Below are 20639 nucleotides of genomic sequence, written 5' to 3'. Positions count from 1 at the left end.
GAACAGGTCATGTAGATGTAAGCAGCGTATATCTGGACAGTTTCCAGGTGAAATTCTGTCAGGGCTCCAGTCAGAGGAGCGTGAGAAAATCCTTGTCTTGCCTTTGAACGTAGATAAATTGATTTTTAGCTTTTAGCAGGGAAGAATGTTTGAACCTGACAAACCAAAAGACATCCAGGAACAACACTTGCATAAAGCAGTGTTTAATTATGATGTTTGAGCTTGGACAGCAGAACGCAACCAATATAGTAGATGGCTACTTAGAATGAGCTATTTTTACACACATATTTAGTTTGTTGAATGCTCTCTAATGTTTGATTAGTCATAACTGATGAAATCAAATGAAGCTTAAGTAAGTTTCTTCACAATACTTACAGCCAGAGGAAAAAATATATCCTCCTAGATTTGGATGGATATTTATGAGGAATCGAGTAGATATTCAGACAACTTAGCTGTGTTTTTTCTATTTTTATGATGAAAATACCCAGGTGTATTTTCCGGTTGCAGAGAATCCTCATCTTGCAGGGATTTTACTGAAATCCAAGGAAGATTCTCTTTTCGACGAGTCCCTTTATTGTGCTGAATTTTGAGATTTTGCCTCATGGTCTCAGCTGAAACATCTCCAGCAAAGAAGAGCCTGTTTTACTCATGTGTGATGTCCTGCTGTCTCAGGAAATGGTGGACCCACTCCTGATCTTGAAACGTGAGGAAGATGGTGAGAAGCACTCTATTCTGGTATGGTTCTGGTGGTTTAAGAGTTGGGGTTGCTCTCTCCAAGAATCAACTTCCAGGTTGAACCAATGAGGGAACACCTCTCCAATAAGCTCTTAGCATCTGTGGATGCTAGGAGCTGAAAGACATTTATCTTCCTCTCTGCAATGCTGTTTTCAAGGAAGAAGATCAAGCTTGCCCCCAGGTATAAAAAGTCAATTATGGTGTCAAATCGAGAAAATAAAACTTGCAATCTCAGAACAACCTGGTTTTAGCTCAGAAAATTTGGAATGAAGTGCCTTCTGCTTTGTAATACCACAATTAGCGTTGCCATGTTGCCTTTAGATTTGCTGCTTTGTTTATTGACTTTCGAGGACCTTGTTTTCAGAATTCAGTCTGCGCTCATTTATCACTGCTAAAAAAGCAGCTAAATGAAGTAAGCAACATTGAAAATGGTTGTTAAAAGTGACATTTAAGCACCACTGCTGAAACGAAAATTAGTCAAAGGTGCAAAAATCCACTTGTAAGTACAATTTGATGATGCAAGCAAACCACAGATGCTGTAGAGATGAAAGGTTTGGAGCAAACATCTGCACTGAGCATTGCTTTCTTGTTGTCTACCAGCAAACTGATTATACTTTATGAGCTTGGTTTTAATTAAATGGCTGACAGCATGGGGCACACGTGAGACTGAAGATCTCTGAATGAATTTGTGAATACATTGCATCTGCTTCTTCTTTTCTTCTGCTGTCTTGGAGAGCACAACGACAGTGTTCTTGTACATTTAATCCTGTACATGGTGTGCACATTGCATCTACAGTAAGTGTCACCTGGCTTGATGCAGAGAGAAAAGCATGAATGTAGTTCTGTTTGGCTACAAGACTGACACCAAGCTGCTGCAGAAATTCACGGTAAAACCCAGGACTGTCTTCATTATAAGGAAAACAGCAAACAAACAAGGAACTGAAAGGACCATTTATCTCCAGGGAAGTAAATAATTGATTTGACCATATGAACAGCAGGGCTGCATCTAAGCAAGCCACACTTTGCTGTTTGCATTTGCATCATTATTTCCCTGGTTTTACACTAGTGACAGCAGCAGTGGAAACACAACGACCCATTGTTTGCTAGATAAGCTGAAGAGATTGACTGGGTGCTCAATTAAAGTTCATTAAAATGGACTTCTGTCTATAATAGCAAAAGCAACATTGCATTCATTGATTGGATTAAGGTGTTCCCATCACCTCCATGGCCACCTGTGTGTAAAATCCATAACCTATGCATACACACTGCTTCTCAAAATATATGTGAAAAAATGGTTCGCTCTCAGGAGCTCAGTGAATTCCAGTGTGGTACTGTGATAGGATCCAGTCGGAAAATAACCTCACTACGACATGTACCACGGTCAGCTGAGTGTGGCATTATAACAGAGTGGATTGAGGTATATGGAAAACTATGATTGGGATTGACAGCAAATCCGCCATCAAGTGGTAGGCCATGTAAAATCACAGTGAGTGGTCAGCAGAGGATGCGACACATGGTGCACAGAGGTCATCCTCTTTCGGCAGAGTAAGAAGCTGCAGATCTCCGAACTTAACCTGGCCTTCAGATTAACAAAATGAGTAGTGAGCTTCGTGGAATGGGCTTCCATGGGCCAGCAGCTGCATCCAAGCCTAACACCACTAAGTGCAATGCAAAATGTCAGATGCAGAGGTTTAAAGAACACTTACACTGGACTCTAGAACATTGGAGATCTGTTCTCTGGAGAAGCAAATCAAGCCTCTTTGTCTGGTATCCCAATTGATGAGTCTGGGTTTGATGGTTGCAGACATCACTTGCCTGACTACATTGTGTCTGTTTGGTGCAGAAGGGAGTATAAAGTGCGTCTGTTTGCTTGAGAGCTGGGCTCTGCCTCTTAATTCCAATCAAAGGAACTCATAAGGCGTGGGAATACCAAGACATTTTAAACAATTTCATGCTCTCAACCATGTCAGAACATTTTAGGAATGGCTACTTACTGTTCCAACAAGACTGTGCACCAGTGCTCAAAGCAAAGTCCATAAAAACATGGAGGAGAGAGTTTAATGTGGAAGAGTCCTGACCTCAATCCTATGAAACACCTTAGGGATGAATTAAAGAGAAAACTGCGAGCCAAGCCTTCTCATCCAACATCAGTGTCTGACCTTACAAATACACATCAAGAGGAAAGGATGAAAATGTTCATAAAGACCCTCCTAAATATTGTGGAAAGCCTTCCCAGAAGAGTTAAAGCTGTTATAGTTGCAAGCGTGGTCTGACATCATTTTAAACTCTATGAATTAAGAATGGGATGTCCCTCAAGCTCATATATGGGGGCGTTAGTGACCAAAAACATTTGTCAGTACAGTGTATCAGATAAGGTTCAGCTAATAACAGACCATTTTTATTTTTTAGAAAAAGTAATAAGAATTTGCATTTGAAAATGCCCTGAAACTTTTTCACATTTTGTCACATTAGAACAGCATTTTAATGGGATGATATGTGATAGACCAACACAAAGTAGCTCATAGAAAAATGATGCATGGTTTGCAAAATGTTTCAAAAATGGAAATATGGAAAGTGTGGCATGCATTTGTATTTAGCCCCATTTACTATGATACCCCTAAATAAAATTTGGTGCACACAACTGTGCAAGTTTGTTACAGGTCATGTAGGGGACACAGCAAACATGTGCAAGAAGATGAGCTGGTCAGATGAGACCAGCATTGAATGTTTTGGCCTCCATGCTTTTGCATGGAAAACGAATATTGCACACGAACCTGACCACACCATCACCATTGTGAAATTTGGTGGTGGCAGTGTCATGCTGTGGGATCCTTGTGTTGGTCTATCGCATAAAATCCCAATAAAATACATTAAAGTTTGTGTTTGAGGCATGTCAAAATGTGAAAAAGTTCAATGAGTGTTAATACTTTTGCAAGGCACAGCATTAACTAATGAATTAAGTCAAAATATTTTAAAAATTGACTTGTTTTGTTTTAAAAAAACAGTTGCAATAAACGTTTCCTTGTTATATTAAAAATATCCTAATGTTGCTGAATTCAGTAGGGCAGTGGAGAAACATACTTTGCTGCTCCAGTAAAACCAGTTTGTCCTCTGTTTGCATTTCTCCATTGCAATATGATGTGGCCATGGACCAGTTCACTGTGCTTTGATGTGCCGCCGAGAGCTGTGAGACATTCACCAGCAGTTCCCTGTCTCCAGCTTGCGCCTCTTTTCCCACCAGTAAAACCCAGCGGTATTGAGCAGGCGTACTTTCCTGTCTCTCGAGCCAATAAACCTGCTCAGGAACAGGTGCGCCAGCCGGCATGGCAGGTGGGAGCTGTGTCCCAGCTCCAGCCAGTACTCACAACACACCCACATTAACACATGGACACTCAATATAGGTTTTATAAGTCTCATGGATGGATGATTATTTCACCCTTTTTCATATCCTATTTGAATTATTGCCATACATTGTTTTATTGTTGCTTTGAGATTTCAGGAGATGCCAATAAATGAATACCAGCTACAATGCTTACCAACCCCATTTGCTGCCTACTTTGCTTTGCGTGACGATGGTGTAATACTTTTTGTCCGTTAAATAGGTGCCTACCGGCCATTTTGGACAGAAAAATAGAACAATAGAAGCAAAACAAAACATCTTTGTATTCATTGTCACATAACTGTTAGCGTAAGCTGATTACCTGGGCATGGGCACCGTTGATCATCAGGTAATAGAGCTTGCTGAGGATGCTTTGTTGGAGTTGGTCCCAGGAAATAGACCGATCCTCCCTCATTAAGAATGGAGGTCCAAACCTTCAACACATAAAGGTAATTGATGTCACATAGTGGAAAAAAAAAAAATATATATATATAGCCATACTATTTAACAAAACCATATTAGCCGTGGTCATTTATAACGTTGATTAAATTATTCTTTATATTCATAGGGTGCACTGGCACACAACTGTCATTGTAGTATGTCTATAAAACAGATGTGCATACAGACAAAAAGTTATTTAATTTGTTTCAAAGCCATAAAGTTATATAATACTAACAACATATCCTTATTTTCTTTGCATTTTCATTATTTGTTTGTGAGACGCTACACCAGAAGCTGGTCTGAACATGTCATGCATCAAGAGGACGGCAAGAGGTCACGTGTAACGTGGCAGACTGACATACAGCACACTGGTATATTAGGTGGATTCATTGTACACAGATTGCCATTTTAGTGTTAATTTTGACGATAAAGAGCTAATAAACCCCTTTAATTTTGTTTCTCTGAAAATTACATTTTATAAGATCAATAATAAAGGATTTTAATACAGAAATGTCTGTCTTATATTTACTGGTATCTTATATTTACAGTATACACCTGCAATGCAGGTGTATACTGATAGGAACTCCTATCACATGAATTACAGCATTAATGCAGCCTGGCATGGCTCTGCTGAGGTGTAAAGGAAGCTCTGGGTGCTTTAACAGCAGCAGTCCAGACATTTTTCAGCTTAGCCCAGATAAGACATGCCTCAGGAGTGGCTTAACACAAGGAATGCAAAGGTTACAGTCCATGTCCCGGACAAGCTCTGATCCCAGCCACAGCGTTGGGAAATGATCACCCATAAGAAAAATGCTGCACATCAGGCAAAATCTCTCCACAGAGTCTGAGAATTCAGGAATTCAGTGTGTTTATGTTTTCACCTGCCTCAACAAAGAGAACAGGCAGAAAAGTGTGACCAAAGTGAAACATCACAGATTTGATTCTAACTTTGAAGAGAGATAAGAACAGTGAACATTTGGAATGTTTCCACATTAAACATGGTTTCACAGCTCAGAGACATAAACAAAGTCGAGAGTTTCACGCTGTTTTTTTTTGTTGATGTACATGTGATGTTATTCTACAAAGACCTGGGAATGAGAAATATGACTCCAATCTCAAGTTCTTGGTGAGGTTGGGCTCTCCAGCTGTCATCTGATGACAGGGGGATATGTGGGTGGATTGAGCAATGACAGAAAGGCATCTGAAGGCGAAATAGAGATTACAGCCCTCATGGATGAGATCAAATCTTTCCACTGCGGTGTTGGCCAGTTCACCTATTAGGATCTCTTTGGACTGGATGATGGATCTTCTCATCATACTTACATGTTAGAGCCCTCGGTTGTTTGACTTGGAACTAATCTCACTGAGAACCAAATCAGTTTGAGCTTATTCTATAGTGGAGAACTATAAATGCTTTCTGTGCTGCAGAGAAGAGAAACATATCATGAGCACTAGCTTTTTAAGTGGATCAGGGCAGTAATAGGTTACTTAAATATAGCAACAAAACCTTCCTTTGTAGTTGGCATGTTGTAAAATAAAAAGAACTAGCAAAAAAAGTAAAAGAGAGACCATGCCATGTTGATGTTTATTAGCATAAAGTAAAAAATGTAAATTTGTACTTTAATTTGCTCATATTAAGGCCACGTTTACACAGCAATGTTTTCTGATGAAAACAGAAAAGTTTAATTGCTCTTCGTTTACATGACAGCGATGCACATCTCTGAAAATGGCACAATTTCAAAATGTTGAGTTTCAAATAACCTACAGCCTACTAGTGGCTTGCTGAGGAATTACACCATCTTCTGTTGCCATGCGGATCAGAGATCGTAATTAAATAGCTATCATGTAGACGTGTCAACAGAAACTGGGGGGAAAAAAATCACGTTTTCATTGGATCTTTGTTGTGTAAACAGGACCTTATACACTACATTAATAGTTATAGTTTAAACCATATTGGCCTTATAGAGGCTTTCAGGAAATTAAAACAATTTACACTGAAATGCTTTGGGTCAAAACATGTTTTCCAGGTTGTCTGGTTAAAGAAGAGCCTCAGAAGGAGCCTCACAGGTCGCCATTTCGAACTGTACAACAACCTGATCAAACTTGACTAAACTCCTCCACAATGTAAAATAGGCGATGTAAGATGGTAAAGTAATGCTAAATAATAATGTTAACATTATTAGGGTTGTGTTAATGACTTTAGTTCAACTAGAGAACAGAGTTGTTTACTGAATATAACAATAGCCTTTTGTTTAATATTTGGTATTAAAGTCAGTAAAGACAGGCTAAGAGGCTTTATTTATTTTTACTTTGCTTTCTTGCATTTTTGTTTTGACATTGCTTTAACTGTGTTCATTTAAAACTTCATAATTTTTAGATGCACAGAAAACAAAAATAAACTTATTTCAAAAAGTAAGAAAATTTGTGTTTAGATTATTTCTTATACATCTGTACAGTTTGAAATCTGTATATTTCCCATTAAATGGTGCCACATTTGTAAGAAAAATGCACTAATGAAAACTTGCCAAAATCTTAGTTGTAGAATGTCTGGAGTCCTAGGATGTTTACTATCTTCTTTTCACAGCAGAACAAGGCTCTCTACAGCCTGAAGACAAATCCCCAATCCACTTGCATAATCTCTGGATGAGGAACTGTGTTCAGACATGAGACTATCACAGTGTCTTACAAGTGTAATGTACCTTATTTTTCAGTGTTTTGGGGTTTTGTGTAACTTTGTTGTCTGTAGGGCATCAAAGTGGATTAAAATAACCTGATGGTTATTAACAAGCACAGTTTGAAACCCCAATGCTAGCAAGCTACATTAAATCAGATACACTTTAGGTTTTAAACTCAAACTTGACATGTCTCCAGCAGTGATGGGAATAACGGCGGTAAATAAACCGCGTTACATTTTTCAGTAATGAGTAATCTGACAAATGACTTTTTCCATTGTTGCAACGCTGTTACTATTACTGACAATTAAATGGGGCGCGTTATAAACTAAAGCTACTTATTGAAGCTCTTGTCATCTGTTGTGGCTCACAGCCACAGGAGCTACGTTTTTTTTCTTTGGTGACGGAAGGAGCGAGAGGGGAGACAATCGCATAAGTGATGATGATTGGCTAAGGTAGAGTAAGCTTTCATTGTAGCCCAATCATTTAATATTTTAATCATTTAATTTAATTAGTTAATTTAATTTCCATTTGGGATTAATAAAGTATTTTTGAATTTGAATTGAATCAGAGGCAGGGTTCAGTTTACACACAAACCACAAACGCACATGGCAGCCCTGCTCAGGCAAACTAGCAGATGTAAGCTGCAACAATGGCGGGTCTTCAAAGTGGAAGTACAGACACTACGTTATTCTCCTTCAGGTAAAAGGCAAGAACGTACATGTGAAGTAAATATTAAATGTTCGGTGTAAGTACTTGTCTATGTAATTCCACTATATGCAACTGGCTTGTGAAACCTTAAAAAAAAAATCTAAATTCGTAGACATATTTAAACAAAAAAAGTAACGCAATAGTTACTTTCCCTGTTAACTAGTTACTTTTATATTGGACTAACCCAGTTACTAACTCAGTCACGTTTTGGGAGAAGTAACTAGTAAGTATAACTAATTACTTTTTTAAAGTAACATCCCCAGCACTGGTCTTCAGTACATTAGTATGATTTCTAAGCTGTTATTGAACTATTGGTTTGTAAGGACAGGGTTTAGCATATATACCTAACGGTCTGCTGGCCTGTTCCAGCAGCATTGCACACCAGCAGCAGAATCTTGACTGGGACACCATGGTTGAGGAACTCTGATGATAATGCTCCGGATGATGGTAACCTTTGACCCTCAGGACCAGAGGAATAAGGGGATGACGGCAAGCTGTGATGATACCCTGGGTAAAAAGATAAAAGACAGGAGACAGTAAGTGGTAGGAGAACTCTTCATTTCTCCACTTTTTAAATGGCTTGCATAGTAACACATGCAATTTCACACATTTAACTGTTTTTGTTAACTGAAAATTAGGATGATTGAACTTAAGTTAACACCTCAAACGACAAAGTAAGACAGATTATTGAGCTGTATAAAATGGTAAGACAGCAGTTTCTATATGAAGAATGGTGATTCAGTTGGGGTAACAGATGGACCAATGGCGGCCTCCTCCATCGGCAGGGGGCCTTATCTGATGCTGCTTCTGCTGCACATCCTGTCCTAGTGGGGTGCCAGGCAGCAATGCTACACCCTAGTTTCCCTTGTGTTTCTTCCAGCGCAGAGGAGTGTGTCTGACTGAGAGGAAAGCTGACATTTTAGGATCCCTGGGAAATGTGATATCAAAGAGTGGCAACCTTTTTCTGTCATCACAAAAGCAGCCAAATTAGGGTCTCGGCACGCCAGGTCAGCTTGAGAGAAGTTCAAGGTGATAAATCACATGGTAAATTGTATTTGTAGACACTGAAACATTGTATAGATTGGCCAAGACAGCCATCCCTTCCTAAAACCCCTGTTTTATTAAACACCAATGATTCTTGATTCATCATTGACAAAATAAATGCCATAACAGAGTTTCTCATAAACCACCAAGCCTCTGTTTGGGCATGCTTCATTTTACACAAATAACTTGCAAAGCTTTAGCAGAATGAAGTGCAAAGCTAGTTCAAACCACCAAAGCTTTATGTCACTTCGGATTGCAGTGTCTTGCCCACGAGAAGGAGCATGATGATAATTATGCAGTCTTTCACTTTTTAACGTCTCTAACCAAGAAAGTGAGAACATTTTCCTAATAATGTGCTTTAATTTATATTAACAGCAAACTCTAGAGCAAGAACAAATAATTAGCTGCCAATGATAGGCGAAGAGACAACACTGACCTGCAGAGGTCACCTTTAATCCTGCCTCATTAGGAATAGCCAGGGATGCATGTGGACATTCTCTCAAGACCTAGGTGACCTAAGTAACCCTAACCCTCCTATGGCAATCTGGGGTCAGACTGAGAGCAATTCAAGGATCTTAATTGCAGACAACCACAAACAGACAGGAGTAAATGGTAGTCAATTGAAACTACTTCAGGTTGGGAAGACCAGGGCACCCTCCTGGAACAAGGTCTGGGTGGGGAGCCTACTAGGAGATGCCTGGTGGTCATACCTTGACTCCTAGAAATCCGTGGAAAAAAAAGTCACTAAAAAGTAATGGGAAGCCCCCTGTACACGGCATGATGATCCGACTCTATGGACGTGGAACCTCACCTCAGTAGAGGGAAAGTCAGTTAGCTGATAGGATGTCTTGTGGTTCTCTCCATTCGGATGTTTTTTGTGCATGTCCCACTGGGAGGAACCTTGGAGCAGACTTAGAACTTGCTAGAGAGACTACACAGGTGCATCTTAGTAAATTATAAAATCCTTAAAAACTTTAGTAAGTTTCTTCACAAGCCTAACCTGTATGCTATAAAGGTCATTGCCTACAGGACAGCTGACAAAGAAGGTAAGTCACAAAATGTCATGCCTAAAGAAGCTGACTGTTCTCCGAGTGGTGTATGCAAGCACATTAAAGGAAATTAGTGAAAAGAAAAAGTGCTGTAGAAAAAGATGCACAAGCAAAGCCTGGAGAAGGTTGTGAAGCAAAGCCTATCCAAGAGTTTGGAGGGAAGATTCACAAGGTGTGTGTACTGTGGCTGGAGTCAGCCTCTAAACAAAGACATATCCAGGACATAGGCTACAACCGTCACATTCCTTCTGATAAGCCACTCCTGAACTGGAGACAACAACAGACACGTCTTACCTGGGGTAAAGAAACATAAAGAAATGGATTGTTGCTCAGTGGTCCAGAGTCCTCTTTTCAAATTAAAGTAAAATTTGCCTTTCATTTGGAAAATCATCGAAGAGTCTGTAGAAAGAGTAGAGAGGCACATAATCCAGGCCGCCTGAGGTCCTGTGGAAAGTTTCCAGAGTCATTGTACCATGTCATCTGGTACCGTTGGTCCACCGGGTGTTGTCAAGTCTAAATCAGTGCAGCCATTACCAGGAAATGTTAAAGCGCTTCATGCTTTCTTTTGCTGACAAGCTTTATGAAGAAGCTGATTTGATTTATCTCGTATTTTCCCAGATAAATAAAGTGTGTGTCATGTTTGTGTTTGCTGCACTGTTTGAGTTATTCCACAACAATACAGAAAAGGCATTACTCATGAGAAACTGAGAAGTTTACAATTTACATAACTCACTAAAAGTTAACTTTGTTTGGCCAACAAACCTGTTGATGCTACTCTCAGTAACTACAGAAAGCTTGTGAACTTATTATACCTCTGTGTTCTCAAACGTATTTCAGAGTCAGACAGAGACGCTGGTTGAGCACCACTAAGTACAGTCAAGTAAGCCCATAATTAAACACCTCCACATTGCTACAACTGTTTTCACTGAGCCATTTAGGGAGCAGAAAAAGTGGATGGGGCAACTAGTTTCTATAGGACAGAGGTTACACATGCACAGCCTTTTTAAACTATCAGATCTGATGTAACAGGTCATGTTTTTCTAAAAAAACGACATTTTGAGGCTGTAAAATAAATGACATCTAAAGGCCTAAAGAACTCATTCAAACTGGAAGTCTTGGGTCTGATTCTTTTGCCACATGAGAACTAGTATCATTGATGTGTAATTCTATCTTCTAAATTGCTTCACAGTCACATTTTATATTTTCATTTAAATTAACAAAACAGCACAGCCCCTGTGGCTCAGTGAGAGTGGTGTTAGCAATGACAAGTGTTTTATAATTCTATCAGTAATGTAGCAGGCCAAGAACAAATATTAACAATTTCATCAAATATTTTGTTGGAGCTAATTACAACTAACTTTTAGATTCCTAGAAGGCTCACTGTGACACCACTGTTAGCATGCCAACACCAGTGAGGCGATAGACAAACTATCATGCACTTACACTATACCTAAGGGCCTGCATGTTTGTTGTGTTGTGGGAGGAAGATGGAGTATCTGGAGAGAACCCACACATGCACTGGGATGTCATGCAAAGTCCAACCAGAAACAGGAAACTTCTTGCTGGAAGGCAACAATGCTAAAGGGCTCTGCCAAGGTCAGGTATCCTGTCTTTCAAAGGGGAGATCAGAGTAGAGCTGCTACTCCTCCCTTCTGGGCAATTTATGGGTAAGGAGGAGGCCCAGAACCTACTTGAGGAACTATATCTCCTTTCTGTCCTGGGAACCGGGTGACCCTCGAAATACCACAGGATGAGGTGGAGATTGTTGCTTAAAGAGAGTCATGTCTGGTTTCTCCTCCAGGACATGATACCCTGAATACCGATAAACAGATTACAGAGTACAGATAAACTAAAGTGGATGGATGGATGGACAAATAGAAAAACCAGTTTTAGAAGCAGCATTTCCCCTTTTAAGTATAAATGCAGAGAATAGGAATCTTGACATTGCTGAGATTTGTCTTTCACAAATAGCACTTCTGGAATTCTGGCTTATCATGAGTGAATACTTATGCACAGCAGTTTACTGTTGTTAAAAGGCATCTCCAGTTACCACAAGTAACCAGTTCAAACTAGATCTTACTTGCCTGCTCAATAATCAGGTTAAAGGGTGCACTCAGTCCTTTTATTCTGTCTTTCTGGATTCATACCTGAGTTACCAACCTGTCATTAGCTATACAGGCAGGGGTTGAATCAGACTTTCTCTTCATCTCAGGAAAAAGTAGTAGAAATAGGACACCAATAAATCAATTAGAATGGAAAATTAGAGCAATCATCGGCAATAAATAATCCCGTCAATGAACACAATTTTATTGCACAGATGTGATTGTAATAAAAGAGAAATCCAGAATTTTGATTAGACAACATTATATATCTAGAGGGGAGAGGATGATGTAAGAGACTAAATACAAGTGGAAAGATTTTACAGTCTAACTCCAAGGATATGTCATTTTTGCTTGTCTTGCAGCAGCTTCCTGCTTGTTTACTTGTGCATAAGATGTATTAGATGATACATTTCCATGGTGCTGCTGTAGGGTCCATGCTTATAATCTTTTCATAACATGATCACTGCATATAAAAGAGTCTAGATTTATTCTTTAGTAGGATCTAGTGAGGATTGATTTATCTATTCTACAGATGTATCTGAAAAAAATGTAAATATCGTGCAAAAGTTCACATTTTAATTTTTACTTAATTCAGAAAGTGAATCTCGTATATTATACAGATTCATTACACATAGAGTGAAATATTTAAGCCTTTATTTCTTCTAAACTTTATTATTATGGCTTGCATTTCATTACAGATAATAAAAACCCAAAATAAGGATCATATTGTTGACATTTAGACCAGATTTACAGTGCTGCAGGCAGTCCAGCCGGCAATATTAAATTTAAGAAGTATGTAATAAATGGGATGAATAATAAAAAGGCAATAATTCAGGTATGGTTCTGTCCTGCATCTGCTATCATGATTGTAATTTTAAATTTAACACATGTTGTTTAGGTTTTACAGCTTTGCATAAATAGCTGGTCTACATACATATACTTTTCTGTTCTATTTAAAAAAACAAACGCACAATAAGCCATCTGGTATTGTTGAGGTCCTGTAACGCTATTGCATATCTGCCTATCAGTTCAATTTGACAGCAAGATAGACGGCTTCAAGCAAACAATGGTGCACAATGCCTTTCCAGGCGTCAGATATTGTAGCACTCACAATTTGATCACCAGGTAGGACAGGCACCCACAGACTGTTATGGACAAGTTAAAAAGAATTGGTGGTATGCGTGAGCTCATGTAGAGGTGCGCTACATACAGATAGCACATAGATGGGCCTGCAGTGAAATGGCACTGCAGGTACAGAGTAATAACACTAAATAACATCATGCTATGCTATTCAGATGCTCCTTCTGCACTGTTGAAAATTCACTCAGCATGTTAAATCCTTGAAGCGGCTCCAACAGGAGGACAGTCCATCATAATTTCTGATTAATTCAGCTAATAATTATCAATCCACTTAGGGAAGCATATTAAAGGCAATGAACTTTCAACCCAACATGGTCTACACTGTCCATTTTACACCCTTTATCCCAAAATATGCACTACAAAAACCTGGACCCTTCGTTTTGTTGCAGAAAGGAAATAAGCAACTTGATTGTTAGCGAGTTCCTGTCTTGCTGAAAAATATCCAGAACCGATCAAAATCATAATAAACAACTAAAATAAAAGCAGAGTGGCCTGTGTCTTTGCAGAGGAATCACCACACAGTTATAATGAGCCATAAGTTATGACTATGAGAGGGATTGGTTTTGCATAAGTCCACGCTCTGCTTTTGATGGAGAAATCTGCTTAGCCCACTTTTCATGAATAATTGACAGAGCACAATGTTATATCAAAAACACAGGTATCAGTGAGGCAATACCACCTGCTTTTCTGGTATAGAACCCAGCAAGCCAATCTACTCAGTTAGATGAAAGGAAAAGTATTTGAAATGCTTGCTATGTTCCCACCAAGCTTATACATGTTTTATGAAATATCGTCTACTTCACGTCTTGCTACTGGATCAGTTTGTAATCTAAAAGGGTTAGGTAAGCTGACTAATGAGGTTTTCACACAAAAGCGCTCTTTACTTTTTTCAACACAATCTTCAACCATAACTATGTTTTACCATCATTAAACACTGTCACAAAGAATATTGCCATGAAAATTATGTACATATTAATCAGGCAATTTAGTTTCTAAGTTTTATATTCAATGGTAAAATCCTAACATTATTTTATAAATAATCCATGTTGGTCCAGTAAACCTCCAAGTCCTCAGAGAGGACTGGCCTACCTCGCTGTGAGTCACTAAATAACAACTCTCCATCTGCATGTAATTGTAACGTACCATATGAGAGATGTTCAACTATTTTCAGAACGACACGTGAACTTTCTTCAGTCGATTTTGGTTTTAATAACACCTCGGTTCCAACCCTCCTCTTTTATATAGTGGTTACCCAAAGGAAAGATTCTGGCAGAGTTACTTTTATGTTTTATTTCCCACTTTTTAGGTTAGTTTTCTTAGCACCAAACTATCACGTCTCTCAAAACTGTCCTTGATAAACTGAAATGAATGTGTTTAGGTCATTAAGAGTCTCCATATCCAACGTTGCTGTAGTTAAAAAATAAGAGGGCGTAATGTGATGAATTACATCTGGTCACCCATTTTATATCACTGAGGAAACAATAAAGACATTAATTGGATAACAAGGGACATCTTTTGGGAGTGGTGGGTTTACATTTTGTAGAGCTGTTTGTGAAGTTAAGGCCCCCTTGTAGGAATAGGAATGCACACTCTCTCAGAGTTTCATGAGTCGAAGAATGGAACCTTGAAAAACCACTAATACCCCTAAACTTTGACTTATTTGGGGGGGATTTAATGAACAATAGACCAACATAATTTAGCTCATGTATTTCAAGCCATTCAGTGTAAAACATTCTGACAAGGAGTTCATGTAAAAGAAACTAATTAAGTAAATCCTTACAGTGTCTTGCAAAAGTAACTTTTCCCAATTTCTACAAAACATAGAAAATTTAAAGTGAAACCATGAGCTCTGGCGGTGTGGGGTGTGTGGCTGTGTGGCAGTGTGCCGTTGTGTGTGTTATCCTTTTGCTTCCGTTTCAAAATTACGCACCACTTTGTGTTGGTCTCTCAATAAAATACATTGAGGCTTGTTTTTGTAATCTGGTAAAATATGATACAGTTCAAGGGTTAAGAATACTTTTGCAAGACAGTGTATAAACTGACAGATATCTGTGACTATCACTGCTTTTTGTGAAAACAATTTCAAAGTAAAACCCTTTAATTTAGTTTCCCTCCTCAGTCCCACAGCTACCTGAGATTCGTGCAGAGCCACCTCTGATGTAGAGCGGCGGCGCCTGGAAGGCGTAGATGACGTCATTCTCAGCAATGCACGTTAGATCATCCTCATCAAAGAAGGAGCGATGGAACCCAGTGGAGTAAACCTCTGTCAGGATCACCTGGAGATCAACGGATACACACAAAGACCCAAATGCTTTTAGGTTCTTCTAATCTGTACCGGGAAAAAAGTCCATCGCACAAAGCAGAAGTTAACTTTTTTTTCATCTGATGAAAAATGAACCCATTGTTTTAATCACCTGGTCTGGGGAGAGTTTACCCTCATCTGCCACAATCCTCCTCAGGCAGGCCACAGAACCAAACAGAGGCACGGCCAGCCCTACCCGTAGATACCGCTGCCCCTTGGTGCTGAACACCAGAGTCACACACAGCAGCCTGAAACAGACAAAGACGAGAGATGAGAAATAACATGGCTACCATTCTGATTTCTGTTGCTTTTTTTCTGGCTTGAATGCTCCGCTGCCATCAAGAGACGTCCATAAATAAAACAATGATTTTTAGCATAAATAATAAATCATTAGGACAAAGCTTTATGAGTGTGAAATAATGGAAATCTTTGTTGCATTTTTTAAAATGGGCAGTGCTTGGTTCTGATCTCTCCAGAGGAGAGTACAGTGCAGGGACATAATGGTGTCTTTGCATAACAGCCCTCTGAGAAGTCTGCAATATCAGGAGCAGATTATTCCTTAGAGAAAAACAGCCAAAAAAAACATTTATGGGACGAGGCATCTTGAGACATATAGGTAGTGTAATCATTTTTAATTTAAACTATGAGTGTGAATTATATTCATCAATAGGGTTGTCAAAATAATCTAAATACCAATATAATTGATACTAGAAAAAATAATTAAATAAACTCATAGGATTACTGCGGAACTTGCCCTAAAAGTTGATCGCAGTTACTGATGGCTACAAATATTGTCACAAAGAATGTATACAAAATAGGCTGACGAAACATTTGCTGCAAGACGTTGAGTGTCAGGAGAAAGTATGTGGATTATAAGGCAATGCAACACTGCAAAGAAAAATAAAGACTTTTTTATTGCCATGGCAACCATGTCATAATTAATAGTCAATAAATATTTTAAAATGTAATGTAAAGTAAAATGTGTCCTGGTGTAGGTCCTGTAAAAATTCTAGCTGCAGGAGGTTATTAAAGTCAAGGAAGTACAAAGTCTATAGAGCTATTTAAAAATATACCTGAGTATATGAAAAGATATGAATTTCTACTTTAAACTTTTTTCCAAGGTCACTATAACTTTTAGCCATTACAACAGCAAAAAAGACATCAAACTTCAGCCACAAAACAGGCTCAATAATTACATGCTGTATATCTTTGTCATTTGTAGCTATCAGTCAAAATCAGTTGAAAACTATTGGGTATTGGCAAAAATGTTATATTGTGCATCCATATTTTCCAACAAGAATAGAGATAGATTTATTGCTATTGATTTACAGACAGTAAATACATAGCCACAGCAGTTATATTTCCCAATCCTGTTGTGTGTTTTTGTGGTGAAGGTGGGGTGGTCATTATTTTCTCTCTCCATTCCTTCTCACCTTCCTGTGTTACTCATCTCCTCAAGGACTGTGACATCCATGGGCAGATGCCCTACTAGCTGTAAATCCTCAGCTTAACAAGCTGCGATATAAAAGGACCTGCGGGAATCCCATGAGGTGCCAGATTGTCCATCTTGGTTGTGGTAATTAAGTCCTCCATTCTATGCCTAAAGTAAAATATTATTTGCTCACCAAATTCTTGTCTTCTAGACTTCCCTACCTTGATGTTATCTCTCGTCTCTACCAAAGCATTCTCTAAATCCGCTCGTCACTTCCTGGTTTAGACTGTGACTAAACAGCCTATCTGCCTGTCCAAATCTCAGCAACGCCAACTGGTGATTGTCTAGCCTAACAGGAGAAACACAGACCGATCACTTACCAGTACTCTAATTGGTTCATTTAATCTGGGATCTATGGTACTTCCTAAGTAACAACCCACTAACAAAGAGAAATTCATCAAACAAGTCTACCTAGATTATTTGCTCAATAAACATCTCTTATTACCTTATGAACTGGTTCGAAGTGAGTTTGTGCATTTTAAACTCTGCAACACGAATGTTTGGCTGTTTGGGTTCATTTTGGTATGGAAACAGTTTTGAACTCCAGTTATTTTCTCTATGTTTGAGAACTTTATGACTTGCAAGCACTGTCAGTTTAAAATCCTCCCACAAAAACTCAACGGGATCCAATCTGACTGTGTCATTCAGTAACCCTTGAAGTTTTCTTCTTTAAGCCAATACTTGATGGAATTACCTGTGAGCTGCAGGTTTTACTCTTATGCTCTTTTGTGACAGTGAAGTTCTTTTTCCTTGCTTGTATATAAAACAGGTCATGCAGATGAACTCTCTTTCTGATAAGAGACTTTTATAATTCGACATATGCAACTGTGGGGGTTACTTTTAGATCCTGTGATGACATGCTGGGGTTACTTTGCATTAAGTGGTGTGCACCCATTTGCTGAAGCATGTCCAGGCTTGACGGGGTGAGGGTGTTGCTAATTACAGAAATGGGTGTTCCTCAAAGGCATGACAAAACTTGCCATATGTGTTTAATATAAGATAATTAAGCAAATAATTAGAGCTCTTAATGCAAGTGAGGTTATTTGGAAAAGTTGTAAGCAGTTAATATCTTACCTGCATCAGGTAACTCTCTTCATTTTGTTAAAATCCAGATTAGCTGCTCCTGGAGAATGAGACTTATGGCTTGTCTAAGATGGCCCAAGATCTAAATGGACTTTATGTCTTAAAACAACCACAATCTCATAAATGTCATTTTGGTTAATGTTGGTGTAGATCTCAGTCATCTGGGACATAATTGTTCAATGCTAAACTATCGACGATGTCTTGATTATTGAAGATGCCTTAGATCTCATTGAACAACCTGGAAGAAATCCTGGAAGCCTTAACATGTTAAGGCATGTGAACTAGGATGCTGATTGGAAAGGCTTTACAGGTTCCGTCCGTACGAGTTTCATATAGGAATATTACTGGTGGTCCAAAACTTCCTACCTTAGCTTTTCATGTAATTAATCATGGCTTCCCTTAACATAACTGCCTCATGCAAACATGCCAATTGTTTAAAGCAGTGGTGGAATATCTAAAACATCTGGGACACATTCTCTTTTGGACTGGATTTCACCACTCCTGGTCTTAAAACCTCATTAAAACAATGTGAAAACAACCTGCTCTGAAGCTTTTGAGACTGGAGCGTTTTAAGAAGGAAGAAGTCTACGATGGTCTCATTTATATGTGAGGTCTGTTTACTGTAGGAAAGGTTTAAAATCCTTTTAACATTTAAATAGAACCTCACCATTAAAATTTGTAACGGTCCCTTCAAGATCTTGCAATCCATCTATTATGACGATAATTTGGTTATTTGGTTATACCAAGCAAAAGCGATTTTAACTATAGATATAACTAAAATGTCAGTGTTTTAAACCATTTACTCAAATGCAACACCTTTTTTGATATGTTCTGTCAAAAAGGCTAAAATATTCTCTTGGATGAGCTAACTTTTCACCTGACAATGTGCAATGCAAGCCAACCGATATGAATAAAAAAACTATGAAGCTCTCAGAGGACAGAGCCAACAGTGTGAACTCATAACCATAGTAAATGTTGGTTTGAGAACAAAAAGAATGTGTTTTTGGCTTATGGACCTGATCTCAATGTAAGTGAGCTGAACCACTCAATCAGGGAAATGCTTTAAAATATGCCTAAGAAAATCCATCTGTCTAAACCCATGGTCTCACCCTGACTGGTGTTGTAATATTAGGCCAAAATTGAAAGGGATGAGCCAAGTTCTGACATTATTGAACAGCACAACTCTCTACACACATGGAATGAATTCACACAATTTCTTAAAAGAATTTATTAACAAAAATAAGTCAACTCAAAGTCAAACATATTTCAATCAACAAACTCTTTACTATGCTAAAACAATCCAACTAAACTACCAAGCAGACTGAAAGAATAAGGAAGACTAATGGGCTATGTACTATATAAACAAGTTGATTAAAAACGGTTGAAAACCACGACTGAAAGAATGATGCAACATTACCATGCAATGTTTATGTTTGAGAACCAAGGATTATCTTGAAGAATCTGGAAGTGAAGTTAAGTTAGTCTTGGAACCAACTTAGACAATCATTCACAATGCAAGATCAGATAAAATATTATTTTGATAAAATATTATTTTAAAGAATGATTTGCTGAATAAAACCAACCTTCAGGATGACCAATTCTCAACGGTGTTTAACTAGCTGTCTTTATTTATTAAAAAAATGTTTTGAATAAGAAACAAATCTTTGAGAAATGGGCTTAATTGTGTTACTTAGTTATCAAGTTTAGTAAAATAATATTTAGGGAAATATTATACCAAAAATATACCCTTTCGGGTTCTTAGCTGTTAGCGGTTGAAGCTAACAAAAGAAGCTTATAGCTTATCATCAGAATCAAACACATAACTTTAAAATACCATTAATAAAATGGTTAAAAGGCATAAGCATGGACGGTGTGTTATGACTGATCTTCTGTGTTTAAAATCACCCTTTAAATAAAGTTTGTCTTAACTTTTAAAAAAACACAAACACAGAACACATAAACTGAGCACATGTGCTGAGCAGATAATCTGCTAGCACTAAGATGGCTGAGTTTTCAACTCAACAAAACCAAACATCATAAAACAAAAAACGTTTAGATTATTTCATTCTAAACTACTTCTCTCTGCCCAAAACACAACCTCTTACGTGAACCGTGCTGAGGAAAAGTTGTCCGGGGCGACGAAATTGAAGAAAGCACAGTGAACAAAGGGTTCACTTGCAGGTAACCTCCGTAGCTGTGGGGTGGGGCGGCTCACTCTGTTGGCCGGCCAAACTGCACGTTACCGCTGTAACCACGGTGATGCGGTCCTGTTGTCCTTCCTACAGACCAGAAAAAACTGCTCCACTCTGCGTTGTAGAGACAGGGTCTCTGCTGGGAACTCTCTATAACACAGTTTGATTCTGTAGACCTCAGAGAGAAAGTCAAACCACGCTTGTACCTTAATTACTCCCGTTCATGAATGAATACCGGATACACAAACAACAATTCATTCCTACTTAACTTAGTGCATATGATCACGTGATCATATG

General features: G+C 38.5%; 1 protein-coding gene across 4 annotated transcripts in view; it reads right to left on the bottom strand.

Moving 5' to 3' along the window:
* LOC124862757 (ubiquitin carboxyl-terminal hydrolase 43-like) overlaps positions 1-20639 on the bottom strand; it is a 113198-nt gene that overhangs the window by 25914 nt on the left and 66645 nt on the right. For all 4 annotated transcript variants that reach the window (XM_047356865.1, XM_047356866.1, XM_047356867.1 and 1 more), the window contains 4 exons: positions 15688-15823; positions 15405-15549; positions 8283-8445; positions 4437-4548 (listed from right to left, as the gene is read on the bottom strand). In XM_047356865.1, coding sequence (XP_047212821.1) covers positions 4437-4548; positions 8283-8445; positions 15405-15549; positions 15688-15823 — 556 coding nt within the window. The remainder of the gene's footprint in view (positions 1-4436; positions 4549-8282; positions 8446-15404; positions 15550-15687; positions 15824-20639) is intronic.

This window comes from Girardinichthys multiradiatus, chromosome X, assembly GCF_021462225.1.
Source record: "Girardinichthys multiradiatus isolate DD_20200921_A chromosome X, DD_fGirMul_XY1, whole genome shotgun sequence".
NCBI classification, from domain to species: domain Eukaryota; kingdom Metazoa; phylum Chordata; class Actinopteri; order Cyprinodontiformes; family Goodeidae; genus Girardinichthys; species Girardinichthys multiradiatus.
This window is presented reverse-complemented; position numbering and strand designations above follow the sequence as displayed.